Source organism: Choloepus didactylus, chromosome 6 (genome assembly GCF_015220235.1).
Source record: "Choloepus didactylus isolate mChoDid1 chromosome 6, mChoDid1.pri, whole genome shotgun sequence".
Taxonomy (NCBI): domain Eukaryota; kingdom Metazoa; phylum Chordata; class Mammalia; order Pilosa; family Megalonychidae; genus Choloepus; species Choloepus didactylus.
Window position 1 is genome coordinate 126,543,173 of NC_051312.1, and position 26,598 is coordinate 126,569,770.

Sequence of the window (26,598 nt, forward strand, 5' to 3'; positions counted from 1 at the left end):
TTCCTTTATTTGTATGTAACCACTTTGAAGACACTAAAAGCTGACAGCCACTACTGCTGCCCTGGGCCTATATATGAGCATAAGTCCTATAACTTTGCCCTTTCAGTTCCCATATTATGTATCATTATATTAGTGTAGTCATATTCTGAAAAGCTGCCAGTTTTAGATTGAAGGCACAGTAATTTGAAAAGTTTTCAGTTTTAAATTGAAGGCACAGTAATTGTTACCTTTCTATCCTTTTTCCTTTTATAGGTGGCTTCCCACTGCCTGTTTTCTAGGGTTGAACCTTGTATATGTGATAAACATAAAAAAACAACAGGCACTCCCCTGTTTATAAATATGTTTTGTTTGTAGAATCCATTTTCAGGCCCAACTACTTGGCATTTCGAATTTGTTTTCCCAGAAAAATACTGTTATACATGGTGGCTAAATTATCAGACTAACCTACCAAACTTGTTTATTTGTAATTAACTTAGACACCATTTGAGCTTATTTCCTATGAGAAAATGCATTGCAACTTCTAACCATAGATCAAGAACACCTTCTTAACTCCATGCACCTTCTCCCATACACACTCAATATAGTAATCCCTTTCTCTATCTTATAGTCAAGCTTAGTAATGGAAATATAAGCACTTATGATTCTCAGTGCTTGATAGATAGGAATCTGGAAATTGAGGTCTCATAAGAATGTCATCCGCTTTGGTACTGCCAATGCCTTTGGCAGTTTGGGCTATGGGTCTTGTGGAGTTGGAAGCTGCTAGGATGTTCATTAAGGATGTGGACGCTCCATGTCAGGGGGTATAGAATTGTTGGCTGCTCCCCTGTTTTAACTGAAAATAAGTAGGCAGTGATAGATGGGTTCTGGTTGTGCTAAATCAGTTATTGATAAAGCTTCTACAAAAAGCCTACACCTAGCATCATACTTAATGGTGAAAGATAGAATGTTTTTCTCCTAAGATAGGGAGCAAGGCAACCATATTCACTTCATCCCATTTAACACCATCCTAGAAGTTCCAGCCAGTTCATTAAGGCAAGAAAACAAATAAAAAGGTATATAGAATGAAAAGGAAAAAATAAAACTGTCTGTTTTCAGACTACATGATTACGTACATAGAAAACCAACAAGGAATCTACAAAAAAAATTTCTGGAGCTAAGAAGTGAGTTTAGCAAGGTCACAGGATATATATAGTTAACATGTGGAAATCAATTGTATTTCTGTATACCAACAGTGAACAATTGGAAACCAAAAGAAAAAAAAAAGAACTTTTTAAAATAACATAAAGCTCCAATAAATGAAATTATGAGATTTAAATCTATCAAAACTTGTATAGGATCTACAAGCTGAAAACTGAAAAAGACCTAAGTAGTGGAAAGACATACCGTGTTCATTGATTGGAGACTTAACATAGTAAAGATGTCAGTTAATCCAAATTAATTTATAGGTTTAATAAATTCTCATTAAAACCCAAGCAGGATTTTTTGTAGATATAGATAAGCTTACTCTAAAATTTTTTGAAAAGGCAAAGGAGCTAGAGTAGCCAGAAGTTTTTTTGAAAAAAATAAAGTTGGAAGTCCAACACAGATCATAACATAGATCATAAGACTTACTGTGAAGCTACAATAATGAAGATAGTGTAGGTATTAGCAAAGAGAGAGACATGTAGATCAGTGAAACAGGATAGAGTCCGGCAATAGACCCATAAAAATATGGGGCTTTTTTTGTAACATCTTTACTGAGATGTAATTCACAAGCTATACAGTGCTGAATTGTACAAATGTACAATCCAATAGTTTTTAGTATTTCCACAGTGTTGTGCAACCATCACCACAATCGAGGACATTTTCATCACCTAAAAACAAACCCTGTGTGATTCAGCTAGCACCCTCATCTCCATCACCTGAGCCCTAGGCAACCACTAATTTTAAGTTTGCCTATTCTGGACATTTCATATAAGTGGAATCATGCAATATTTGTTCTTTTGTGTCTGACTTATTTCACTTATAATGTTTTCAAGGTTTGTCTATGTTGTTGCAACTATCAGTACTTCATTCCCTCTTATGGTGAATGATATTCTGTTGTAAAGATAATACCACATTGTTTAGCCATTCATCCATTGATGGGCCTTCGTTTTTTTTCCCCACCTTTTTGCTTTGGCCCGTTGGTTTTTGCCAAAGGTGCAAATGCAATTGAAAGGATACTCTTTTCAACAAAAGATGTTGGAACAGTTGGATGTCTGTATGTAAAAACAGAACCTAAACCTCACACCATTTATAAAAATTAACTCTCAATGGACATCCATCTAAATGTAAAACATAGAACTATAAATCTTTTAGAAGAAAACAGGAGAAAACTTTGTGACATGGGGGTGGTAGGAAAACAGTTCTTGGATGTGATAGTAAAAAACACCATCCAAAAGAAAAAACTTATAAATTGGACTTCATCAAAATTAAAACTTTTTCTCTACTAACGACACTGTTAAAAGAATTAAGACAAGCTACAGACTGGGATAAAATATTTGCAGATCACGTATGTGACAAAAGACTTGTATCCAGAATCTGTAAAGAATTCTCAAAACTCAACAATAAGAAAACAAACAACCCATTTTAAAAATGGGCAAGAGTGTGATAGGAACATGTTGGAAGCAATGTAGTTATTTTAGGTTATTTGTTTTTAATCCTTTGCTTTGTTTTGTTTGAAATGGTGTGGGTTTATTTATTGCTTGTTTTAGTTTTTTGATAAAGTTTAAAAATTTTTAAAAATGGGCAAAAGATTTGAACAGATACTTCACTAGACAATATAGGGATGACAAATGAGCACATGAGAAGATGCTTAAAATAATTAATCATAGGGAAAATATAAATTAAAACCACAATACAATATCACTACACACCTATTAAGAACAAACTGTGGTACATCCATACAAAATAGGTTACTTCTCAGCAATAAAATGCAACTATGGGTATACACAATAACTTCAATGAATCTTAGAGGTGTTATGCTGAGTGAAAGAAGCCAGTTTCAAAAGGCTGTATAAAGGAGATCTTGTATGTTATTACTAATGTGAACTCTGAAAAATGTTAAATAATTGTCTTATAATGTGGAATATAGGGGACCTAGAGATGGACAGAAGCTAGTGAAGAGGGAATGATAATCTAATAGGTACAGATATGATAATGACAGTGAACTTAATGGTATGGGAATGGACAGATGTGATTATGGTTCATTAATGGGATTATAAGTATCAGTGACACATTGAAGGTGAACATGTTTGTAAATGGTAAGTTAAGGGCATGTAACCTCAGAGTAGCACCACAAACCTAAATAAGTGTTAGCATGATATACTTATAAGGTATGACACTGGTACAAAGTTAACAACAGCGTGGTATATGGAAAAACTACCCATTACATATTATAGACTATATTTAATAAGAATATCTTACCAGCACTACACTAATTCTAGGGATAAATAATTAGAGGTAGATAAGAGCTCTGGTTTGTTTGATGTTATGATAATTGTTTAAAGTTGAGAGTGATGATGATTGTACAAGTGAAGACAATGTGAGAAACTGACCGTTTATCTTGGGACAGAATATATATTAAGTGAAATTAGGAACCCACTACTTAATAAATCAGGCCTTCGACTTGAGGCTTACTCTTATGAATCTTAGGGTAGTAAATGAGAGGCTAAGCCTTCCTGTAAATATGCCTAACAGGCACCTCCAGAGAAGTTCTTTTGTTGTTCAGATGTGGCCTCTCTCCCTCTAAGCCCAACTCAGCCAATAAATTCATTACCATCCCCCACATGAGATATGACTTCCAGGGGAGTGAATCTCCCTGGTGACGTGGGACTCGACACCTGGGAATGAGCCTGGCCCTGGCAGCAAGGGATTGAAAAGCGGGGGAAAGAAAGGTAACAAAACAAGGTTACAGTGGCTAAGAGATTTCAAATAGAGTTGAGAGGCTATCCTGGACGTTTCTCCTATGCAGGCTGCAGCTAGATATTCCCAGTGACCACAGTATGCCATGCCCTTACCAACAGTAGTCCCAAAATACCTAGATCTCTGGCTAAGAAGCTATAAAAGATTCACTCACTAAGTTTTATCTCTCAGAAACTTAAATCCACCAGAGTGTTCCTATGCCAGACAAGTCCGAAAACCCAGAGGCAACAACCTCTTTAAGAACAACAATCAGATGCAGCCGCCTTCCTCATAGTGTCAATACCCGTTTTTCAATATGAACAAGTTTGGGAGTTCACTGCCTAGACACCCCTGAAGATGGAGAAAGATTAAACGCTAGGAAGGGATAGCAACAGACAAGATAGAATTTAACAAAGGATTACAAATACTGAAACTTTATATAAATAAATATATATATATATTTTTAGATGCTGGGGTTTTAGAATAGCTAGAAGAAAATAACTGAAATGGTAGAACTGTAACCTATAACGTTCTTTTAAATTTGCTCTTTAGCTATTTGTTGAATTGTGCTTTAAAAGTTTTCACCTTTCTGTATATACCTTGTATTTCACAATAAGGAAAAAACTGAAACTGAGGAACTGTACCCCATAACAATTTTTGAAATTTCTTATATAATTGCCTGTTGAGCTGTACATCAAAAGTTAACACCTTTCTGTATATATGTTATATTTTACAGTAATGGAAATAACTGAAATGGTGGAACTGTAACCCATAACATTCTTTGAAATTTGCTAACTACTTGTTAAATCATACTTTGAAAGTTATCACTGTTATGTATGTATGTTAAAGTTTATATACTGTGTGATTCTATTTATATGACATTCTGGAAAAGATGAAATGCTAGTGATGGAGAACAGATCAGTGGTTGCCAGGAGTTAGGGATGGGGTGAGGTGTGCCTACAAAGGGATAGCACAAGGGAGTTTTTTGAGGTGGCAGAACTTCTCTATCCTGATTGTGGTGGTGGTTACAGGAATCTACACATGTATGTGTTCAATTATAGAACTATAAGCCAAAAAAGACAAAAGTCAGGGGCTCATTAATTGGGGACTAACTTTAACTGCAAAACCAGTAAACCATTAATAAATTGGAGGAAATAGCCTTCAGGGAAAAAAGCAACTTTTTAAGAGATAAAAAAGAACAAAAAAGGAGAAACTTTTTTTTTTTTTCATCAGTAGCCTATTCTTCTCAGTTTTGGACTCTCTACATCCAATCTTTACCTTATTTTAAAAATCTTTTTCATCCTAAATACCTTTGTTTGAGACATTTCTTCACTATTCTCTAAAAATCTTCTAGGTTTCTTAAAACATATGGGTTAATTCCTAAAACAGCAAACAACAACAACAAAAAAAAAACTGGTCAGATTGACTTAATTTTTTTTTTTTTTTTTTTTTTTTTAATCATCATTTTATTGAGATATATTCACATACCACGCAGTCATACAAAACAAATTGTACTTTCGATTGTTTACAGTACCATTACATAGTTGTACATTCATCACCTAAATCAATCCCTGACACCTTCATTAGCACACACACAAAAATAACAAGAATAATAATTAGAGTGAAAAAGAGCAATTGAAGTAAAAAAGAACACTGGGTACCTTTGTCTGTTTGTTTCCTTCCCCTACTTTTCTACACATCCATCCATAAACTAGACAAAGTGGTGTTTGGTCCTTATGGCTTTCCCAATCCCATTGTCACCCCTCATAAGCTACATTTTTATACAACTGTCTTCGAGATTCATGGGTTCTGGGTTGTAGTTTGATAGTTTCAGGTATCCACCACCAGCTACCCCAATTCTTTAGAACCTAAAAAGGGTTGTCTAAAGTGTGCATAAGAGTGCCCACCAGAGTGACCTCTCGGCTCCTTTTGGAATCTCTCTGCCACTGAAGCTTATTTCATTTCCTTTCACATCCCCCTTTTGGTCAAGAAGATGTTCTCCGTCCCACGGTGCCAGGTCTACATTCCTCCCTGGGAGTCATATTCCACGTTGCCAGGGAGATTCACTTCCCTGGGTGTCTGATCCCACGTAGGGGGGAGGGCAGTGATTTCACCTTTCAAGTTGGCTTAGCCAGAGAGAGAGGGCCACATCTGAGCAACAAAGAGGCATTCAGGAGGAGACTCTTAGGCACAAATACAGGGAGGCCTAGCCTCTCCTTTGCAGCAAACCGTCTTCCCAAGGGTAAAACTTATGGTAGAGGGCTCAACCCATCAAACCACCAGTCCCCTATGTCTGTGGTCATGTTAGCAACCATGGAGGTGGGGTAGGCGAATACCCCTGCATTCTCCACAGGCTCCTCAAGGGGGCACTACATCTTTTTTTTTTTTTTTCCCCTTGTTTGTCTTTTTTCTTTTTTTTTTTTTTTTTTTTTTTTTTAACTTTCCCTTCTTTTTTCAAATCACCTGTATGAAAAAAAAAGTTAAAAAGAAAACAAACATACAATAAAAGAGCATTTCAAAGAGACCATAGCAAGGGAGTAAGGAAAAGACAACTAACCTAAGATAACTGCTTAACTTCCAACATGTTCCTACTTTACCCCAAGAAAGTTACATAATATAGCAACATTTCAGTGAACTTGTTCCTACTACAACCATCAGAAATTAACAGACCATAGTCATTTCTGGGCATCCCCAGAACGTTAAATAGCTTATCTGTTCTTCCTGGATTATTGTTCCCCCTTCCTTAATTGCTCTCTACTGCTAGTTCCCCTACATTCTACATTATAAACCATTTGTTTTACATTTTTCAAAGTTCACATTAGTGGTAGCATATAATATTTCTCTTTTTGTGCCTGGCTTATTTCGCTCAGCATTATGTCTTCAAGGTTCATCCATGTTGTCATATGTTTCACCAGATCGTTCCTTCTTACTGCCGCGTAGTATTCCATCGTGTGTATATACCACATTTTATTTATCCACTCATCTGTTGAAGGACATTTGGGTTGTTTCCATCTCTTGGCAATTGTGAATAATGCTGCTATGAACATTGGCGTGCAGATATCTGTTCGTGTCACTGCTTTCCGATCTTCCGGGTATATACCGAGGAGTGCAATCGCTGGATCGAATGGTAGCTCTATATCTAGTTTTCTAAGGAACTGCCAGACTGACTTCCAGAGTGGCTGAACCATTATACAGTCCCACCAACAATGAATAAGAGTTCCAATTTCTCCACATCCCCTCCAGCATTTGTAGTTTCCTGTTTGTTTAATGGCAGCCATTCTAACCGGTGTTAGATGGTATCTCATTGTGGTCTTAATTTGCATCTCTCTAATAGCTAGTGAAGCTGAACATTTTTTCATGTGTTTCTTGGTCATTTGTATTTCCTCTTCAGAGAACTGTCTTTTCATATCTTTTGCCCATTTTATAATTGGGCTGTCTGTACTATTGTCATTGAGTTGTAGGATTTCTTTGTATATGCAAGATATCAGTCTTTTGTCAGATACATGGTTTCCAAAAATTTTTTCCCATTGAGTTGGCTGCCTCTTTACCTTTTTGAGAAATTCCTTTGAGGTGCAGAAACTTCTAAGCTTGAGGAGTTCCCATTTATCTATTTTCTCTTTTGTTGCTTGTGCTTTGGGTGTAAAGTCTAGGAAGTGGCCTCCTAATACAAGGTCTTGAAGATGTTTTCCTACATTATCTTCTAGGAGTTTTATGGTACTTTCTTTTATATTGAGATCTTTGGTCCATTTTGAGTTAATTTTGTGTAGGGGGTGAGGTAGGGGTCCTCTTTCATTCTTTTGGATATGGATATCCAACTCTCCCAGCCCCATTTGTTGAAAAGACCATTATGGCTCAGTTCGGTGACTTTGGGGGGCCTTATCAAAGATCAGTCGGCCATAGATCTGAGGGTCTATCTCTGAATTCTCAATTCGATTCCATTGATCTATATGTCTATCTTTGTGCCAGTACCATGCTGTTTTGGCAACTGTGGCTTTATAATAAGCTTCAAAGTCAGGGAGTGTAAGTCCTCCCACTTCGTTTTTCTTTTTTAGAGTGTCTTTAGCAATTCGAGGCATCTTCCCTTTCCAAATAAATTTGATAACTAGCTTTTCCAAGTCTGCAAAGTAGGTTGTTGGAATTTTGATTGGGATTGCATTGAATCTGTAGATGAGTTTGGGTAGAATTGACATCTTAATGACATTTAGCCTTCCTATCCATGAACATGGAATATTTTTCCATCTTTTAAGGTCCCCTTCTATTTCTTTTAGTAGAGTTATGTAGTTTTCTTTGTATAGGTCTTTTACATCTTTGGTTAAGTTGATTCCTAGGTACTTGATTTTTTAGTTGCTATTGAAAATGGTATCTTTTTCTTGAGTGTCTCTTCAGTTTGTTCATTTCTAGCATATAGAAACATTACTGACTTATGTGCATTAATCTTGTATCCCGCTACTTTGCTAAATTTGTTTATTAGCTCTAGTAGGTGTATCGTTGATTTCTCAGGGTTTTCTAGATATAAGATCATATCATCTGCAAACAATGACAGTTTTACTTCTTCTTTTCCAATTTGGATGCCTTTTATTTCTTTGTCTTGCCGGATTGCCCTGGCTAGCACTTCCAGCACAATGTTGAATAACAGTGGTGACAGCGGGCATCCTTGTCTTGTTCCTGATCTTAGAGGGAAGGCTTTCAGTCTCTCACCATTGAGTACTATGCTGGCTGTGGGTTTTTCATATATGCTCTTTATCATGTTGAGGAAGTTTCCTTCAATTCCTACCTTTTGAAGTGTTTTTATCAAAAAGGGATGTTGGATTTTGTCAAATGCTTTTTCAGCATCTATTGAGATGATCAATTGATTTTTCCCTTTCGAGTTTTTAATGTGTTGTAATACATTGATTGTTTTTCTGATGTTGAACCATCCTTGCATGCCTGGAATGAACCCCACTTGGTCATGGTGTATGATTTTTTTAATGTGTCTTTGGATTCGATTTGCAAGTATTTTGTTGAGGATTTTTGCATCTATATTCATTAGGGAGATTGGCCGGTAGTTTTCCTTTTTTGTAGCATCTTTGCCTGGTTTTGGTATTAGATTGATGTTAGCTTCATAAAATGAGTTAGGTAGTGTTCCATTTTTTTCAATGTTTTGAAAGAGTTTGAGTAAGATTGGTGTCAGTTCTTTCTGGAAAGTTTGGTAGAATTCCCCTGTGAAGCCATCTGGCCCTGGGCATTTATTTGTGGGAAGATTTTTGATGACTGATTGGATCTCTTTGCTTGTGATGGGTTGGTTGAGGTCTTCTATTTCTTCTCTGGTCAGTCTAGGTTGTTCATATGTTTCCAGGAAATTGTCCATTTCTTCTACATTATCCAGTTTGTTGCCATACAGTTGTTCATAATATCCTCTTATAATTTTTTTAATTTCTTCAGAATCTGCAGTTATGTCACCTTTTTCATTCATTATTTTGTTTATATGGGTCTTCTCTCTTTTTGATTTTGTCAGTCTAGCTAGGGGCTTGTCAATCTTGTTGATCTTCTCAAAGAACCAACTTTTGGTGATATTTATCCTTTCTATTGTTTTTTTGTTCTCTATGTCATTTATTTCTGCTTTAATCCTTGTTATTTCTTTTCTTCTACTTGGTTTAGGATTGGTTTGCTGTTCATTTTCTAGCTTCTTCAGTTGATCCATTAGTTCTTTGATTTTGGCTCTTTCTTCCTTTTTAATATATGCGTTTAGTGCTATAAATTTCCCCCTCAGCACTGCTTTTGCTGCATCCCATAGGTTTTGGTATGTTGTGTTCTCATTTTCATTCGTCTCTATATATTTAGCAATTTCTCTTGCTATTTCTTCTTTAACCCACTGATTGTTTAGCAGTGTGTTGTTTAACCTCCAGGTATTTGTGAATTTTCTAAGTCTCTGATGGTTATTGACTTCTAATTGTATTCCATTGTGGTCAGAGAATGTGCTTTGAATGATTTCAATCTTTTTAAATTTATTGAGGCTTGTTTTATGTCCCAGCATATGATCTATTCTGGAGAAAGTTCCGTGAGCACTAGAAAAGTATGTGTATCCTGGTGATTTGGGATGTAATGTCCTGTAGATGTCTGTTAAATCTAATTCATTTATCAGATTGTTTAGGTTTTCAATTTCCTTATTGGTCTTCTGTCTGGTTGATCTATCTATAGGAGAGAGTGATGTGTTGAAGTCTCCCACAATTATTGTGGAAACATCAATTGCTTCCTTTAGTTTTGCCAATGTTTCTCTCATGTATTTTGTGGCACCTTGATTGGGTGCATAGACATTTACGATTGTTATTTCTTCTTGCTGAATTGCCCCTTTTATTAGTATGTAGTGGCCTTCTTTGTCTCTCAAAACATCCCTGCATTTGAAGTCTATTTTATCTGAGATTAATATTGCTACACCTGCTTTCTTTTGGCTGTAGCTTGCATGAAATATTTTTTTCCATCCTTTCACTTTCAATTTCTTTGTGTCCCTGTGTCTAAGATGAGTCTCTTGAATGCAACATATTGATGGTTCATTTTTTTTGATCCATTCTGCGAATCTATATCTTTTAATTGGGGAGTTTAATCCATTTACATTCAACGTTAAAACCGTGAAGGCATTTCTTGAATCGGCCATCTTATCCTTTGGATTATGTTTGCCATATTTTTCCCTCTCTCTATTAATATCCTTTATTGTACCCATACCGAATCTCTTTAGTACTGAACCTTTCTCCAAGTCTCTCTGTCCTGTCTTTGTTTCTCTGTCTGTAGGGCTCCCTTTAGTATCTCCAGTAGGGCAGGTCTCTTGTTAGCAAATTCTCTCAGCATTTCTTTGTCTGTGAAAAATTTAAGCTCTCCCTCAAATTTGAAGGAGAGCTTTGCTGGATAAAGTATTCTTGGCTGGAAATTCCTCTCTCTCAGAATTTTAAATATATCGTGCCATTGCCTTCTCGCCTCCATGGTGGCTGCTGAGTAGTCACTACTTAGTCTTATGCTGTTTCCTTTGTATGTGGTGAATTGCTTTTCTCTTGCTGCTTTCAGAACTTGCTCCTTCTCTTCTATGTTTGACAGTGTGATCAGTATATGTCTCGGAGTGGGTTTTTTTGGATTTATTCTATTTGGAGTTCGCTGAGCATTTATGATTTGTGTATTTATGTTGTTTAGAAGATTTGGGAAGTTTTCCCCAACAATTTCTTTGAATACTCTTCCTAGACCTTTACCCTTTTCTTCCCCTTCTGGGACACCAATGAGTCTTATATTCGGACGCTTCATATTATCTATCATATCCCTGAGGTCCATTTCGAGTTTTTCAATTTTTTTCCCCATTCTTTCTTTTATGCTTTCATTTTCCATTCTGTCATCTTCCAGGTCACTGATTCGTTGTTCAACTTCCTCTAGTCTTGTACTATGAGTGTCCAGAATCTTTTTAATTTGGTCAACAGTTTCTTTAATTTCCATAAGATCATCCATTTTTTTATTTAGTCTTGCAATGTCTTCTTTATGCTCTTCTAGGGTCTTCTTGATTTCCTTCATATCCCGTACTAGGGTCTCATTGTTCATCTTTAGTTCTTTGAGTAGCTGCTCTAGGTGTGTCTCTTCTGGTCTTTTGATTTGGGTGCTTGGGCTTGGGTTATCCATATCGTCTGGTTTTTTCATATGCTTTATAATTTTCTGTTGTTTTTGGCCTCGTGGCATTTGCTGTCCTTGATAGGGTTCTTTTAGGGTTTGTAGACCAGTTGAAGTCCTTATCTCTAATTTATCAGATCTACAGCTTCGTGGAGTACACTTTCTCTAACTAACCAGCAGGTGGCGTCCACGAGCCACCTGTTCTCCACAAGCCAGATCTCCCCTGCTTAGCCTTTTTGGTGAGTGGGGGAGTGAGTCTTGTGGGGCCCAATTGGTGTCCCAAGCTTGCGTGTGTAGTTGGTGTTGCCTGCCCTGTATGTGGGGCGTGTTTCTGGGCAGTCGGGGAGGGGGGGTGGCCCTAACAATCAAATCTCCCTGATGATCCTAGAGTTTTAAAGCTACTGCAATAGTCTAATCCTTCAGTTCAGTCCTGCCACAGTTTGTCTCTGCCACTGACCCACAAGTCTTTGGTATTGGCGTATGGCTCCTGAGATTTGCAAGTGGGCCCCTCTTCCAGGCTGTGCACCCCGGGTCCTCTGTTGAGGGATGACTGTGCTATGTCACAGGTGAGTGCCGTCCCCCCAGGGCAGTTCTGGGCTGCTGGGCTGTGTTGGGAGGCTCCCAGTCTGCTCAAATGATGGCTGAATGGGGCTCTGTTAATTCACACTGCTCCCCCTTCCCAGCTCTGGGACATTCAGCTGAGGTTGCAGGGAAGGCTAATGTCCACGCCCAGTTTTGTGGTGTGTGCCTGTTATTTGAAGCACTTCCGTCACACTGGGTTGTCTGGGGCAGCTCTGGGCTATGGGGCTGGCGATGGGCAGGAGTGTTTCCTGTCCACCAGGATGGTGGCTGTGAGCGGACACCCCCCTTTTCTTGGGAAGTTGTGTTGTTTAGTGAATTTTCTCAGCCACTGGATTATTGCCTTTTGTCTCAGAGCTCTCTTATTTCTGCTCTTGACTTGACGTGCCCAAATTTCAATTCTTTGAAGCTTTCTGTATTGAGCTTCTTAGAGTAATTGTTTTAGAAAAAGCAAAAAGGATTTAAAAAAAAAAAAAAAAAAAAAAAACGGCCCTCCTCAGAGATCTAATGGGTTATTGAAATGCTAATAGACAAAGCAACCAGGGCCATTAAGGAAAGGTGCCCTGGGCAGAGAGATCAGCCTTGCTTCGGGATTTGCATATGCGCCTCAAGGCCTGATCTCCGCCCTTCCCCTTTCTGTGTTCACCAGAACTCCAAAAATCCTCTGCTTTTACTTTGGAGCTTCTCGTGTTGTTTTCCTTCTATGCCCGTCTCCTCTCTGCTGGGCTGGCTGCTCTCAGAGTCTCTGGTGTCTGGCCTCAGTCTATCTATGGTTGGAGTTTGAATCAGTAGAATGAGTTTCCGATGAGAGCAGCCACTGCAATTCTCCCTTCTCCTTCCTGGAGCTGACAGCCCCTCCTCCCCCGGGACTGAGCCTGGCAGGGAGGGGCGCGGGTCCCCTGGCCGCAAAAACTTACAGATTTCGCTGATCTCAGCAGTTCCACGTTTTCATGAGTGTTGTATGAAGTATGCCCAAAGACAGATTGCTCTGTGGTGTCCAGTCCACGCAGTTCCTGGCTTTTTACCTACTTTCCTGGAGGAGTAACTAAAACATACAGCTCACCAGTCTGCCATCTTGCCCCGCCTCTACCCTGACTTAATTTTATAGAGTTTTGCTGAACTGAATATTTCTTGTAATAAGTGCTATCTATTGGGTCTTAAGAATCTTTGCTGCAGTGTTTTTTTGTAGTGGTATCTGTTGTAACACAATATGACCATTTTCAGTTTCTGTGGTTCGTTGTTACTCCTCTCACACAGACTGAGTTAATTTCATTATGAGTCTTCACCAGGTTCTATTATATTTGCGTTTTCTCCTAGTACAAAGAATAAGAAAAGTGTAAGAAAGCATAATTTGTTGACAACTTGTGGCAGAAAAAGTTTGAAAGAAGGCATAAAATAAGGAGGGCTCATGAATGTGGTGCATGTATTTAAAAGAATAAATATGGTACTAGAATGTATAATAGGAACTTAGTATGTAGGGATCAAAAGTTAATCTTCTCTATATACTCAACATTTGTCAAATTCTTAATGGAATGCTCTCTTCAGCTCTGAGCTTGGCAACTAAAGCAAAACGTGGAAATAATTGGCAGAATTCCTGAGAAAAGCAATGAAAATTATTAGAGAATAAAAATAACTTAGAGAAAAGTTTAAAAGAATCAGAGTTTCTAGGGAAGAGATAGTGGGGGAATTTAAAGCATACAAAGAACTGGAACATGGATACTAATTTCATTTTGACAGATCAGTTGGTACAAAAAAGGAATGTCCTAAATTTCTCAGGAGGGATTTATTGGCGTATGAACTTTTTTCCTCCATTCCAAGATGACTGAGACCATATTGCATGCTCTCTGTTTTTCCCTGGGCTTTTCTGGTTATCTCCCTACCAGTTGGGCCATTGTAATTTTGACTTCACTTCTAGAATGGATCTCTCCTTGCTTCTTTTCCTTCCTCCCTTCCCTTTCCCCCTCCCCCTTGCTGAAATCTTACGGCTTTTGCTTCTACCTTGTTCATGTCTCAATTCCATTCTTTAAGGAAAGCTACCGATAAGATCTATCCATAATAAAATATGCCAGGTCACTTCCCTGTTTACAATCCTTTATCATTTCCCCATAACCTAGAGCAAAGATGCACAACTATATTCTCTCCAGGGGCAGGATCCTGCAGAAGAAGGGTAGAGTGACAGATGTCCATAACCCTCTGGCATATTTCACCTCTGTGGCAATTCACTGTGAAAGACCACTGCTAACCTGAGCATGCTTGAGTTACCCATCCAGTGTGTCAGGAAACAAGCCAGAGAGTAAGATGATTTGCCCTTCCATGCTTAGTCCTCTGCCTGTCTCTCCAACCCCATCCCTCACCACCCTGTGCCCCCAACACATCTCATCCTGCCCTGGACTGTGGGTTTTGTTTTCCTTTCCATCTTCCATTACACATGCATACAGTTCTTAGAATTTGTTTAACAATGAGAAGCTGAAGGGAAATACAGGCCTTTCCTAAGGTTGCTTGGAATTTTTCATAAGGATTATTGTATTTACATTTTAAGGACAAAAGAGGCTTGATTTCCTGACTTTTTTCCCACATTATTTCCAGAGTGGCTTGCCATTCTAGTGTGGAGTTTGTCTGGATTGGGTATTGATGAGAAAAAAAAATAGAAATCAAATAGATATATATTTATTCTATACTAGTGAACAAATCCATTAAGAACTGTAATTCTTCCTTGTGGAATCATAAAATATTAGAGCCAAGCAGAAATTAGAGATCATCTACTTCAACCTCTCAATATGCAGATGAGTAGAAAACTTGAGGCCCTCACGAGACTTGCCTGGGACAAAGAGTGGTGTGTTAGGATAGAAGGAGCCAAATGTGAAATTGGCTGGCTTGTGTGTATAGATTTCTTTGCCAGAAGGTTTTCAAGCAACGGCATGAAAGGGAAAGGAATGTTGCAGAGCAGATTCAGTCATGGTTTGGTTGGACCAAATCCCTTTTCAGTTCCATTTTCATAGTCCCTGGCACATAATAGACACTCAATAAATTAATTTTTAAAAATGGAACAGGAAGATATTCTTATGTCATTATTTGAAATAAAGTGACTTGTAAAGTGATATAATAGATTCTGCTCTGATCACAAGGAAGGGTTGAGAGGGAAGAATATTTAACTTTATTTCAAAGTAGATTTGGTTGCCTTTCTAGTTCCTTTTATAGATCACAAAGTTTTATAAATTGTGTTGAGCTCTCCAGGAAAAGATAGATAACTTGCATAGCTATTATATAAATTTCTACTATATAAGTTTTAAAAATTTTTAAATGCACACATTTTTATAGGTATACATGTCTTAGCTTATTAATTTGAGAGTTCTTCGATGTTAGGACTATATATTTTTGTGTTTGTCTGGGCACCTAACCCAGAACCTTTTTGAAATAATAGGTGGAAGTGCTTTCAAACTGAGTGCAGGTGGGGGGGGGAGGTCATTTGTAATTCTCATCATTATTCAGAAGTTAAATCCTATTATTTATATATTCTAATGTTGGTTCTGAAATTTAGGAACAGTTAACGTCAGTGAACCATGTTTGAATTGTGTTTAATGTAGAAGGGAGTATGTTCAATGTTTATTGTTTTTGTAGGTGCATGTGAGGGAACTTTAGCCTGCTCTACCTGTCACCTTGTCTTTGAAGAGCGCATATTTGAAAATTTACCAGCAATCACTGATGAGGAGAATGACATGCTTGATCTGGCCTATGGACTAACAGACACGTAAGATTTTACGATTATTTCAGTTGTACCAATTTGGCAAGATAGAAGTTTTATTATTTTGTGTCTTAAGACCAGACCCATGAATGTAGTAGCTAAGGTAACAGTTAGAAATTTTGAATATCAGATACCTGGCATTTTTCTTTGTTTTCACTGTTCTTTATGTTTCAGTCCTTATGAAACTTTCGTTTTTACAAAAATAAAAAAAAAAATTTTTTAATTGGAAATATAATTTGTAGATTCTGGTAAATCTTATTTAGTGTCTTCTTATTCTAAGAATTAGTATTTATCACAGTTTAACTTGGATTGCGATTAAATTTAATGCTTTTTATGGCATGCTTGAAGGATAGGTTGGATAATTGAACAGAATTATAGTGGAAAGTTTTACCTACCTGAGAGAACAGAATTTTTAAAGAAACAATATAATAGTAAATATGATAAAATGAATACTTTTATTTAGAAGTGCATGTTAAAGTGAATTAATCAGCTATTGCTCTTGTTATTAATTAATAGGTAGAGATACTCTTAAAAGTGATAAGATTTACATAGCAAGTGACATCATGGTATCTTTTTTTTTTTTAATGATCTAGTCTTCTGGTTGGAGTCAGGGAAGGTAACTAGTTTGATTTGCTGTTTCAATGATGAGATAATGAGGGCTTAATTAAGTTTGGCTTTGTGTTTAACTACAATTTGGTGACCCTAATAAAAAATATTTTTTAAAAAAATTAAAAATAATAGTAATAATAATAGCTTTGTTTTTTTCATGTGTATTATGTAACCAGGATTTTGTTAGACACATAATATAAACTATATCATCTAATGCTCACAAAAATTTTTAGATTATTGGTATTTATTTTAGAGGTGAAGAATTTCTTTGTTCCTTTTATAGTTCCTTTTCCTCTCCATGGAAGTGAGACTGATACCTGGGGAGGAGAAACTGAGAAAAATAGTGTCTCTTTAGACTCTAACACAAAGCAGATTGTGGCTGCTATCTGCCTGTCTACCCTCACATCTTCAGGTGCCTCATCATGTCAACACTTTTTTTTTTTTTTTTAAGAATTGTACAGAGTATATTCAGTGACTTAATTTTGTTCCAAAAATTGTCTCTTAAAGGGATAAGTAAATCACAACTATGTTTGCCCATGTAAATGGATAAAATTTGTATGCACACATAACAGATAATGATCTAAGAGAAAAGGAACGGGAGTTGAGGAAAGAAGAACTACATTTAGAAAAAGATGCAAGAATATAAAAAGATACAAAAGGACAGTTATAAACAGAAACTAGGCAAGAACATTAATAAAATCCAGAAGTTTAGAACTCAGTAATGGAGAGCAAGGAATAGTTTTTACAGAATTTTAGAGCTGATATTCTTAAGTACAGAGAACTTTAGGAGAGATGATTTGTGAGGAAAGAGGAAAATGCTTTTCACACTTAGCATTTGTTTGCAAAGCACTTTGACTTGTTTGGAAAGGAAAGAATTTTGTCCAAAGTTAATAAGCACATTTAAAGTATTACTAGGATACCATACAGTTCTGAAACAAAGAAATAAGAAAATTCAGCCTTTTAGTTTATATATTTGATTTTAAAGTTAAATGCTATGTAAATGTCTTAAAGTTTTAAAGATAAAACACCATCATTTTAATGTTTATTATATGCTGTATGTCACCTTGATTATTGATGGATTGATTATATACTCACTCATATGGCACTTATCATACTGTCTACATGTCTGCTCCCATTAGATTATACGTTTCCTGGGAGCAGGGGCTGTATCTTGTTTCATCATTGTATTTCCATTGCTTTTAGCATAGTGCCTGCCTTACAATACGTCATCAGCTATTTGTGGAATTAATAGTTGATAGAAAGGAAGATTCAGTAATTGTGAATCTACATTTGATGTTTCTCATTGCTCCTGCCACCATTTTCCATGGATAATCTACACAGAGGTTTCCTTATCTGTAAGATGAGGATAATACTAGTACCCGTCTTACAGGATTGTTGTGTGTAGTTAATGAATAAAATATATGTAAGGCCTTTAGAACAGTGGCTGGTAAAGAAAGCATTCATTAAATGATAGTTGTTAGCATTATAACTACAATATCAACTTATATGTTGAGTACCTAATCTAATGCCTAACCACTTTAGGAAAATTATTTCTAACCTTCAGGGTTAGGTATTACTATCACCATTTTATGTATCTAGTTAGTTAGTTTTTTATTTTTTAGTTTTTGTTGCTATCACAATTTTTTTTCTTTTCTGTTTTAATTGAGATTGTTCACAAACCATACAATTATCCAAAGATCCAAATTGTACAATCAATTGCCCACGGTACCATCATACAGCTGTGCATCCATCACCACAATTAATTTTTTTTTTCAATTTTTAGAACATATTCATTACTCCAAAAAAGAAATAAAGACAAAAAAAGGAAACTCAAATCCTCCCATACCCCTAACCACCCCCCCTCCGTTATTGATTCATAGTATTGGTATAGTACATTTGTTAGTGTTGATGAAAAGAATGTTAAAATAACTACTAACTGTAGTACATAGTTTGAAACAGGTATATATTTTCCTATATGCCCTTCTATTATAACTTCTAGTTACAGTGTCATACATTTATTCTAGTTCATGAGAGAGATTTCTAATATTTGTACAGTTAATCACAGACATTGTCCACCACAAGATTCACTGTTTTATACATTCCCATCTTTTAACCTCCAACTTTCCTTCTGGTGACACACGTGACACTGAGCTTACCCTTTCCACTGCATTCACATACCATTCAGCACTGTTAGTTATTCTCACAACGTGCTACCATCACCTCTGTCCATTTCCAAACGTTTAAGTTTACCCTGGTTGAACATTTTGCTCATAATAAGCAACTGCTCCCCATTCTTTAGCCTTGTTCTATATCCTGGTATTATATTTCATGTCTATGAGTTTACATATTATAGCTAGTTCATATTAGTGAGACCCTGCAATATTTATCCTTATGTGTCTTTCTTATTTCACTCAATATAGTGCCCTCAAGTTGTCTTCATCAACCCATTTTTTTAAGACGGTTTTGTTCACACACCATACATTCTGTCCTAAGTAAACAATTGATGGTTCCCTATATAGTCACTTACTTATGTATTGACCACCATCACCACTATCTATATAAGGACATCTCCATTTCTTCCACAAAGGAAGAGGAAGAGTCAAAGATGGTAGAGAGACAAAAGAAAAAAAAGAAAGAGGGGAAAAAAAAAACATGACAGCTAGTAAGCTACAAAAGGAAAGGAAGGATAGCATTAAACCAAAGTAGAATAAAGAGTCAGACAACATCACCAATGCCAAGAGTCCCATACCTCTCCCCTATGTCCGCCCCCCATAGGCATTTAGCTTTGGTATATTGCCTTTGTTTCATTAAAGGAAGCATAATACAATATTTCTGTTAATTATAGTCTCTAATTTGCATTGATTGTATTTTCCCCCAATCCCACCCTATTTTTAACACCTTACAATGTTGACATTCATTTGTTCTCCCTCATGTAACAACATATTTGTACCTTTTATCACAATTGTTGAGCACCCAAGATTTTACTGAGTTACACAGTCTCAGTCTTTATCTTTCCTCTTTCCTTCTGGTGTCCCACATGCTCCTAACCTTCCTCTTTCAACCACACTCACAGTCATCTTTGTTCAGTATACTTTCACTGCTGTGCTACTATCTCCCAAAACTGTGTTCCAAACCTCTCACTCCTTTCTTTTCTTTTCTGTCTGTAGTGTTCCTTTAGTGTTGCCTGTAGAGCAAGTATCTTGTTCACAAACTCCGTCATTGTCTGTTTGTCAGAGAATATTTTAAGCTCTCCCTCATATTTGAAGGACAGTTTTGTCAGATATAGGATTCTTGGTTGGTATTTTTTCTCTTTCAGTATCTTAAATAGATCACACCCTTCTTTCTTGCCTCCATGTTTTTTCTCTTGAGAAATCTGCACATAGTCTTACCAAGCTTCCTTTGTATGTGATGGATCGCTTCCCTCTTACTGCTTTCAGGATTCTCTCTTCATCTTTGATGTTTGATTATCAGATTATTAAGTGTCTTGGTGTAGGCCTATTCAGATCTATTCTGTTTGGAGTATGCTGCACTTCTTGGATCTGTAATTTTATGTCTTTCATAAGAGATGGGAAATTTTCATTGATTATTTCCTCTATTATTGCTTCTGCCCCTTCTCCCTTCTCTTCTCCTTCTGGGTCACCCATGACACATACATTCCTGCATTTTGTGTTGTCATTCACTTCCCAGAGATGTTGCTCTTATTTTTCCATTCTTTTCTCTATCTGTTCTTTTGTGTGTAGGCTTTCAGGTGCCTTGTTCTACAGTTCCTGAGTGTTTTCTTCTGCCTCTTGAGATCTGCTGTTGTATGTCTCTATTGTGTCTTTCATCTCTTGTGTTGCCCCTTTCATTTCCATAGATTCTGCCAGTTGGTTTTCTGAACTTTCAATTTCTACCTTATGTATGCCCAGTGTTTTCATTATACGCTTCATCTCTTTTGCCATATCTTCCATAAACTTTTTTAATTGATTTAGCATTGGTTGTTTCAATTCCTGTATCTCAGTTGAAGTTTAAGTTTGTTCCTTTGGCTGGGCCATAACTTCATTTTTCTTATTGTAGATTGTAGTTTTCTGTTGTCTAGGCATCTGATTCCCTTGGTTACCCCAATCAGATTTTCCCAGACCAGAACGGGCTCAGGTTTCAGAAGGAGGCAATAGTATCAGGTCTCCCTGAGGGTGTGTCTTAGGAGATTGATACACCCTTTGAGGCCTCAAGCCATTGTGCTTTTCTGCCCAGTAGGTGGCACCCATCAGCCTGTCACTCCAGACTGGTGTAAGGAGGTGTGGCCCGTGGCTCTTTTCCCCCCGTCTCTGGGAACTGGTTCTGAATGGAAGGCAGGTGATAGACCTTTGCACCACCTCTTTCCTCTTAGGGAAGATACACCCCCTGGGGAGATATCATTTGCATTTGAATCGTCTCTCTGACTCTGTCTCCACCCTTGTCTGAGTCAGAGCTCTGGGAACTAAAAGTGACTGAGGCTTGCTCCACTTAGCTGAAAAAGGGACAGGAAGTCCCCTTCAGGACCAGTCCGCAGCCACCGTCCGGCTCTCCAAGGTCAGTCATCACCAAAATCCTCTGTCTGCTTGTTGGGGATTCATATCTTGTATTGAGCAGTCCATGTTTGCTAATTAAAACCCAGTTGGCGCTCAGCTGAGCTATATTCGCTTGCTCAGAGGGTGCTGTTTTGCAGTTCAGGCCGTGGGGGTAGGGGGTTCCTGGCATGGATCTGCAGTGTTTACTTACAGATTTTATGCTGCAGTCTCGGCCATTCCTCTCAGTTCAGGTTGGTGTATCATGAGTGGACAGTTACGTTTGCCCCCCCACAGTTATTCCAGATTTACTAGTTGTTCCTGGTTGTTTATTAGTTGTTCCCAGGGGACAAACTAGCTTCCAGTCCTCCCTATGCCGCTGTCTTCTTCCATCTCTGCCATTTGATTTTAAGGTGCTTCTTGAGTTCAGAGATGTTTAAAATATTGGAAAAAAATATGCATCTTCTAACTTACGGTATCTATTCCTACGTATTCCAAGGTTCTTGTTTTAAAGGCCTTATAAAGTACAGCTTTTTTTTTGTTTATATGGCTTTATAATTGCCCAAACTGAAATGGATAAACAGAATATTCTTCAGCAAAGAAAAAGGAGTAAACTGTTGACATGCACAACAACACTGATGAAAATGCATTCATGCAAACAGCCAGACTGCAAAGGCTACATACTCTGTGATTACATTTCTTGGCAAAACTATAGCAACATAAAATAGCCCTGCAGTGGCCAGGGGCTGCAGGAAGGGGTTGACTCCAAAGAGCCATAGGGGAACTCTTTGGGGTGGTGTAACTGCTCTATATCTTGAATGTGGTGCTGGTGCATTGTGAGAATTTGTAGAAATGCACACTAAAAAATGGTGGATTTTACTGTATGTAAATTATACCTTGATAAAAGAAATTGGGGAAAAATAATCAGGGCAATACAAATTAAAACAAATCTGATATATCTTTACTATCCAAATAGGCAAGTATTAAATGTTATCTGTGGTGTTGGTGAGTATGAGGGTGGGGGGACTCCTTCCACCAGCTGTGTAGCTCTCTTTTTACAGTTCATGTGGTTTTAATTATCTCAAAGTTGATGGATTAATTTTCTTAGTCATGCTAACCTCAGTTCTCTTCTTCAACATTGGGTCTTTGGATGGTTTCATTGCTTGCCAGCCACTTCACCAAAAAGAGCATTAGTTCTGGTGAAGCAGTTAGTTGGTGATTGAAACTAAAGGCTAAAGCAAGCTTTGGTATGCAGCTTTTTGTTTTGTTTTTCATATTTACACTCTGTTACCCTTTAGTTGATAAGGTTAGTTATATTATTTCAACTTAAGGAGGATTTAAAAGATAAATAAATTCCCTACTGCTTTTGATAAGAAAATATAAAAATGTCCTAAACAATTGCGTTGCCTTATAAGTAATATCTGTGTAATACTAAACCATGCCTCCCTTCCTTTTTTTAAACAGATCACGGTTGGGCTGCCAAATCTGTTTGACCAAGTCTATGGACAATATGACTGTTCGAGTACCTGATGCAGTGGCTGATGCCAGACAATCCATTGATATGGGCAAGAACTCCTAAGCTAGAATAAATAGGAATATTTTCATGAAATTTTACCTATTTTTATAATTATTTCTTAATGTAATTAAATGAGACATGGACTTATAAGTAGCTTTACTATTTTAATTCACCTCGTGTAACTACTGAATTTTGTAGTTCTGAAAGTGTACAATCCTTATTTTGGTTCAGTTATAAAAATGTCAAGCAAGTATTAGAAAATAGTTAATATGATAAAACCCAACATATTTTACCTTACATTTGTTTAGTTAATCTTATGCCTGCTTACCTATAAGATAAATTAAAAAGCTGTTTTTATCTCTGTTTGATCTGGATGAAGGTGGGGATCTAAAATGGCTTGTCTAGGGCCATACAACTAATTAGAAAATCTGGTACTAGAACCCACATCCTGTCACTACAAGTTAAATGTTCAGACTGAAACTGGAAAGATTTATGTATATCTTAGAGCAGTGGTTATATATGAATGTGTATGGACAAAAATATTTAATTGCTCAGTGAAAAATTTCAAAGACAGTTATTAACCTATTTTCAAAGATAATTATTAATATTATAGAGAAATATTTCAAAATTTGATGCATTGAGAAAGTCTGAACATAGGCATTATAACACTGTGAAAGAAGTTTGACCTCTGTTCTGACAGTAATGGAGGAATAAACTAAATATTAGATGTCGTTATTCTTTCCTGTTCTAAGCAGAATGGTCTGTTGTTGTAATCCTTTGAATAATTGTGCTGAATTGTAAATCTCTGTCTGCAGCAGAATGGGAATCTTATGAGTTAGGTTTTCTCTGTCTTGAGCCGGAAAAGGAAATGAACAGGCTGCCTCATTGCACAGCTCTGGGGGAACCATTTTCTTAAACAAGGCTGAAATTGCAGAGTCCCAGGAGAACCACAGGTTACCAATTATCAGTGGAATATTTGTATCCTTATTTTTACTAAAAATAAATTTGTACAAGTTAATAAAAGGGTAAACAGTTTACTCTTTGGAAGTATAGTAAAACTAGGACTAATTGTAAGAAAGATCAAAAGAAATTAGAGAAAAAAAATGTGAACCATAAGACAACTGAATTAGCTTCAAGTACTTTGTGGTCATTTTCACAAATATTTGTTAAGTACTGTATTTGGCATAAGATACTGTATTATGTCTATTGGGGAATACCTTCAGGCAGCTCACCTTTTATCAGCAATAGATAGATCATGTGCACAAATAATTTGCTTGAACTAAAATGACCAATTTGCCAAATAAGGATTCTTTTAAAGTAATTAATATGTAAATCATGATTAGGAAGAACTTGAGGTTTCTAATGTTCATTAGGTGTTTAATAACTATTATGTGCCTTCAGTGTGTGGAGAGCTTCAAAATAATATGTTCTCTTAAGTAGCTTCAATATTCTTATATTCTTGCATGGGTTACCTGAACTTTCTGTTCCAGAGCTACATGGCTTTAGATCAAATTAGAAAAGTTCAAATTAATGAAGTTGAATTGTATTACTTAAATAAAATTTACTAATCTTATTAAACAGAGGGCATATTCTATCATTGGTCTGTATAAAGGTTGTTTTTCTAGTTTGAAAAAAATCATTATTCCATTTTTTATGCATGTGCATTCTAGGTAACAGTACTGTTAGCAATCTGTTGCTGCAAAACAAATTACCCCAGAACTTAGTGGCTTAAAACAACAGTCTTATATTATCTTAGTTTCTGTGGGTCATGAATGCAGAGAGGGCAGAACAGAGACAGCTAGTCTGTGCTCTGCGATGTCTGGGGCCTAAAGCTAGAAGGCCAGGTGCTGGAATCTTCTGAAGGCTCGTTTATTCCACCATCTGACAGTTGCTGCTGGTGTTGGTTGGGGATCTAGTAGGGACTGTTGGAGGGCACGCACACTCAAACACACACAACCTCTCCAGGTGCCTAGGTTTCCTCACAACATGGTGGCTGGGTTCTAAGGGCACGCATCCTGAACATACCAAGCAGAAGCTGTATTCTTTCTATGACCTAGGGACGGAAATAGCACAGTGTCACTTCCACCCGTTCTTTTCATTGGAAGGGAGGCACTAAGTCTGGCCCACCATCTGAAGGGAAGGATGCAAAGAATTTACAGATATGTTTTAAAGCCACTTTATTTCCTGTGACAGTTGGCCTTTTTACTAAAAGTGTTCTAAGCTTTTGTTTAATACCTGTCTTTATTTTTTCATTAGAGAAGTTGTAGGTTTACAGAAAAATCATGCAGAAAGTACAGAGTTCCCATATACCCCCCTCAAACACACAGTTTTCCCTATTATTAGTACTTTACATTAGTGTGGTACTTTTGTTACAATTGATGAAACAATATTATAATTATATTATTAACTGTAGTCTATAGTTTACCTTTGGGTTCACTGTGTTGTACAGTTCTATGGGTTTTTTTTTTTTAAGTTTGTCTTCTGGAAACATATTTACAACCTCAAATTTCCCATTTTAACCACTTACAAATAGACAGTTCAGTGGTGTTAATTACATTCACAATGTTGTGCTACCATCACCTGTCCATGCCAAAACCTTTCCATCACCCAAGCAGAAATTCTGTATCAATTAAGCATTAACTTTCCATTCTCTACCTCCACCCTGAGCCCTGGTAACTTATGTTCTAGTTTCTGACTATGAATTTGCTTATTGTAATTACTTCATACCTTTGAGATCATACATAAAACACATTTTGTTTATCCATTCATCTGTTGATGGACACTTGGGGATGCTTCCATCTATTGGTGTTTGTGAATAATGCTCCTATGAACATCAATGTGCAAATAACTGTTTGAACCCCTACTTTAAATTATTTTGAATATATACCTAGAAGTGAGATTGCCAGGTCATATGGTAATTCTGTACTTAACTTTCTGAGGAACCACTAAACTGTTTTCCCCAGCGACTGCACAATTTTACATTCCTACCAAAAATGAACAAGTGTTCCTATTTCTCCACATTCTCTCCAACACTTATTTTCTATTGTTTTTTAATAGTAGTGATTCCAGTGGGTGTGAAATGGTATCTCATTGTGGCATTGATTTGCATTTCCTTAATGGCTAATGATGTTGAGCATACTTTCATATGCTTATTGGCCATTTGTGTATTTTCTTTTGAGAAATGTTTGTTCAAGTTTTTTGCCCATTTTTTAAGTGTGTGTTTCTAAACTTTGAGAGTGATTTGTTTTTCTTCTTGTATTTTGAAAAATTCTCATGTCTCCTTTATTATGATAGCTTTATTACATTATGATTTGTTTTATTATATAACTCCCATCATTTTTTTTTCTTGACAGTTGATTTAAGTGATAAGAAACAATGGTTGCACTCCCTTTCAATACTGTATAATTTTAGTTTACATTTCTTAGTCATGTTTTGCCATCAAAAAAAGGTTTCTTCCTTTGGTATAGTACTCTGTGTAATTGCTCGTTATCTGCTAATACTTAATATTGTATTTGGTTTTCACAGATAAAACAGAGGTATAATTACCTAAATAAATCAGAACTCTTGAATTTACTTTTTAAGTGAATTCTAAGAGTTTCTAAGAATTTCCATAACCTTTTCACATGAAAATATTGTCTAACATTTCAGTTCTTGGGAGAGCTTCCTACTTTTTTAATAGCTGTTTCAGTGGTGATTATAGGGACTACCCATGTAGTCCCTATAATGTTCATCCAGCATTTATTGGAACAATTAACATTTCACTTGGAAATTGTTTTCTAAGGGTAACTTAGACTCATGGTATGTTTTCCCATATTTTTCATCCATTTGACAACTCTTAAGGAATTTTTCTTCCATTAAACCACCTGAAATTTTGTAGTAAACCACATTTTGGATCAGAATTTGTTAGATGGCATTCTTATTTATAGGATAACTATCACTCTGTAAATATAAAAAATAGAAATAATGGGTCCTATGTACATTCCTAAAAATAGCATGTGAAACCTTTTTTTAGATATAAATCATAGTAAAATGTTCAAACATTACAATAAACTTTGTTTCCTATTAGAGAAATATTTAAAAATAGA

General features: G+C 36.6%; 1 protein-coding gene across 2 annotated transcripts in view; it reads left to right on the forward strand.

The window, feature by feature from the left end:
* Positions 1–24,093, forward strand: part of FDX1 (ferredoxin 1) — a 40,438-nt gene extending 16,345 nt beyond the window's left edge. The window contains exons 3-5 of one of the 2 annotated variants that reach the window (XR_005217556.1): positions 15,739–15,868; positions 20,841–21,022; positions 22,462–22,592. Coding sequence is in view for 1 of the 2 variants with exons in the window: in XM_037841378.1 (XP_037697306.1) it covers positions 15,739–15,868; positions 22,462–22,576 (245 nt within the window). In the remaining variant the exon portion in view is untranslated. Of the gene's footprint in view, positions 1–15,738; positions 15,869–20,840; positions 21,023–22,461 lie in introns of both variants that reach the window. The other variant, XM_037841378.1, reaches the window with a different exon arrangement.
* The last annotated feature ends 2,505 nt before the right edge of the window (positions 24,094–26,598 follow it).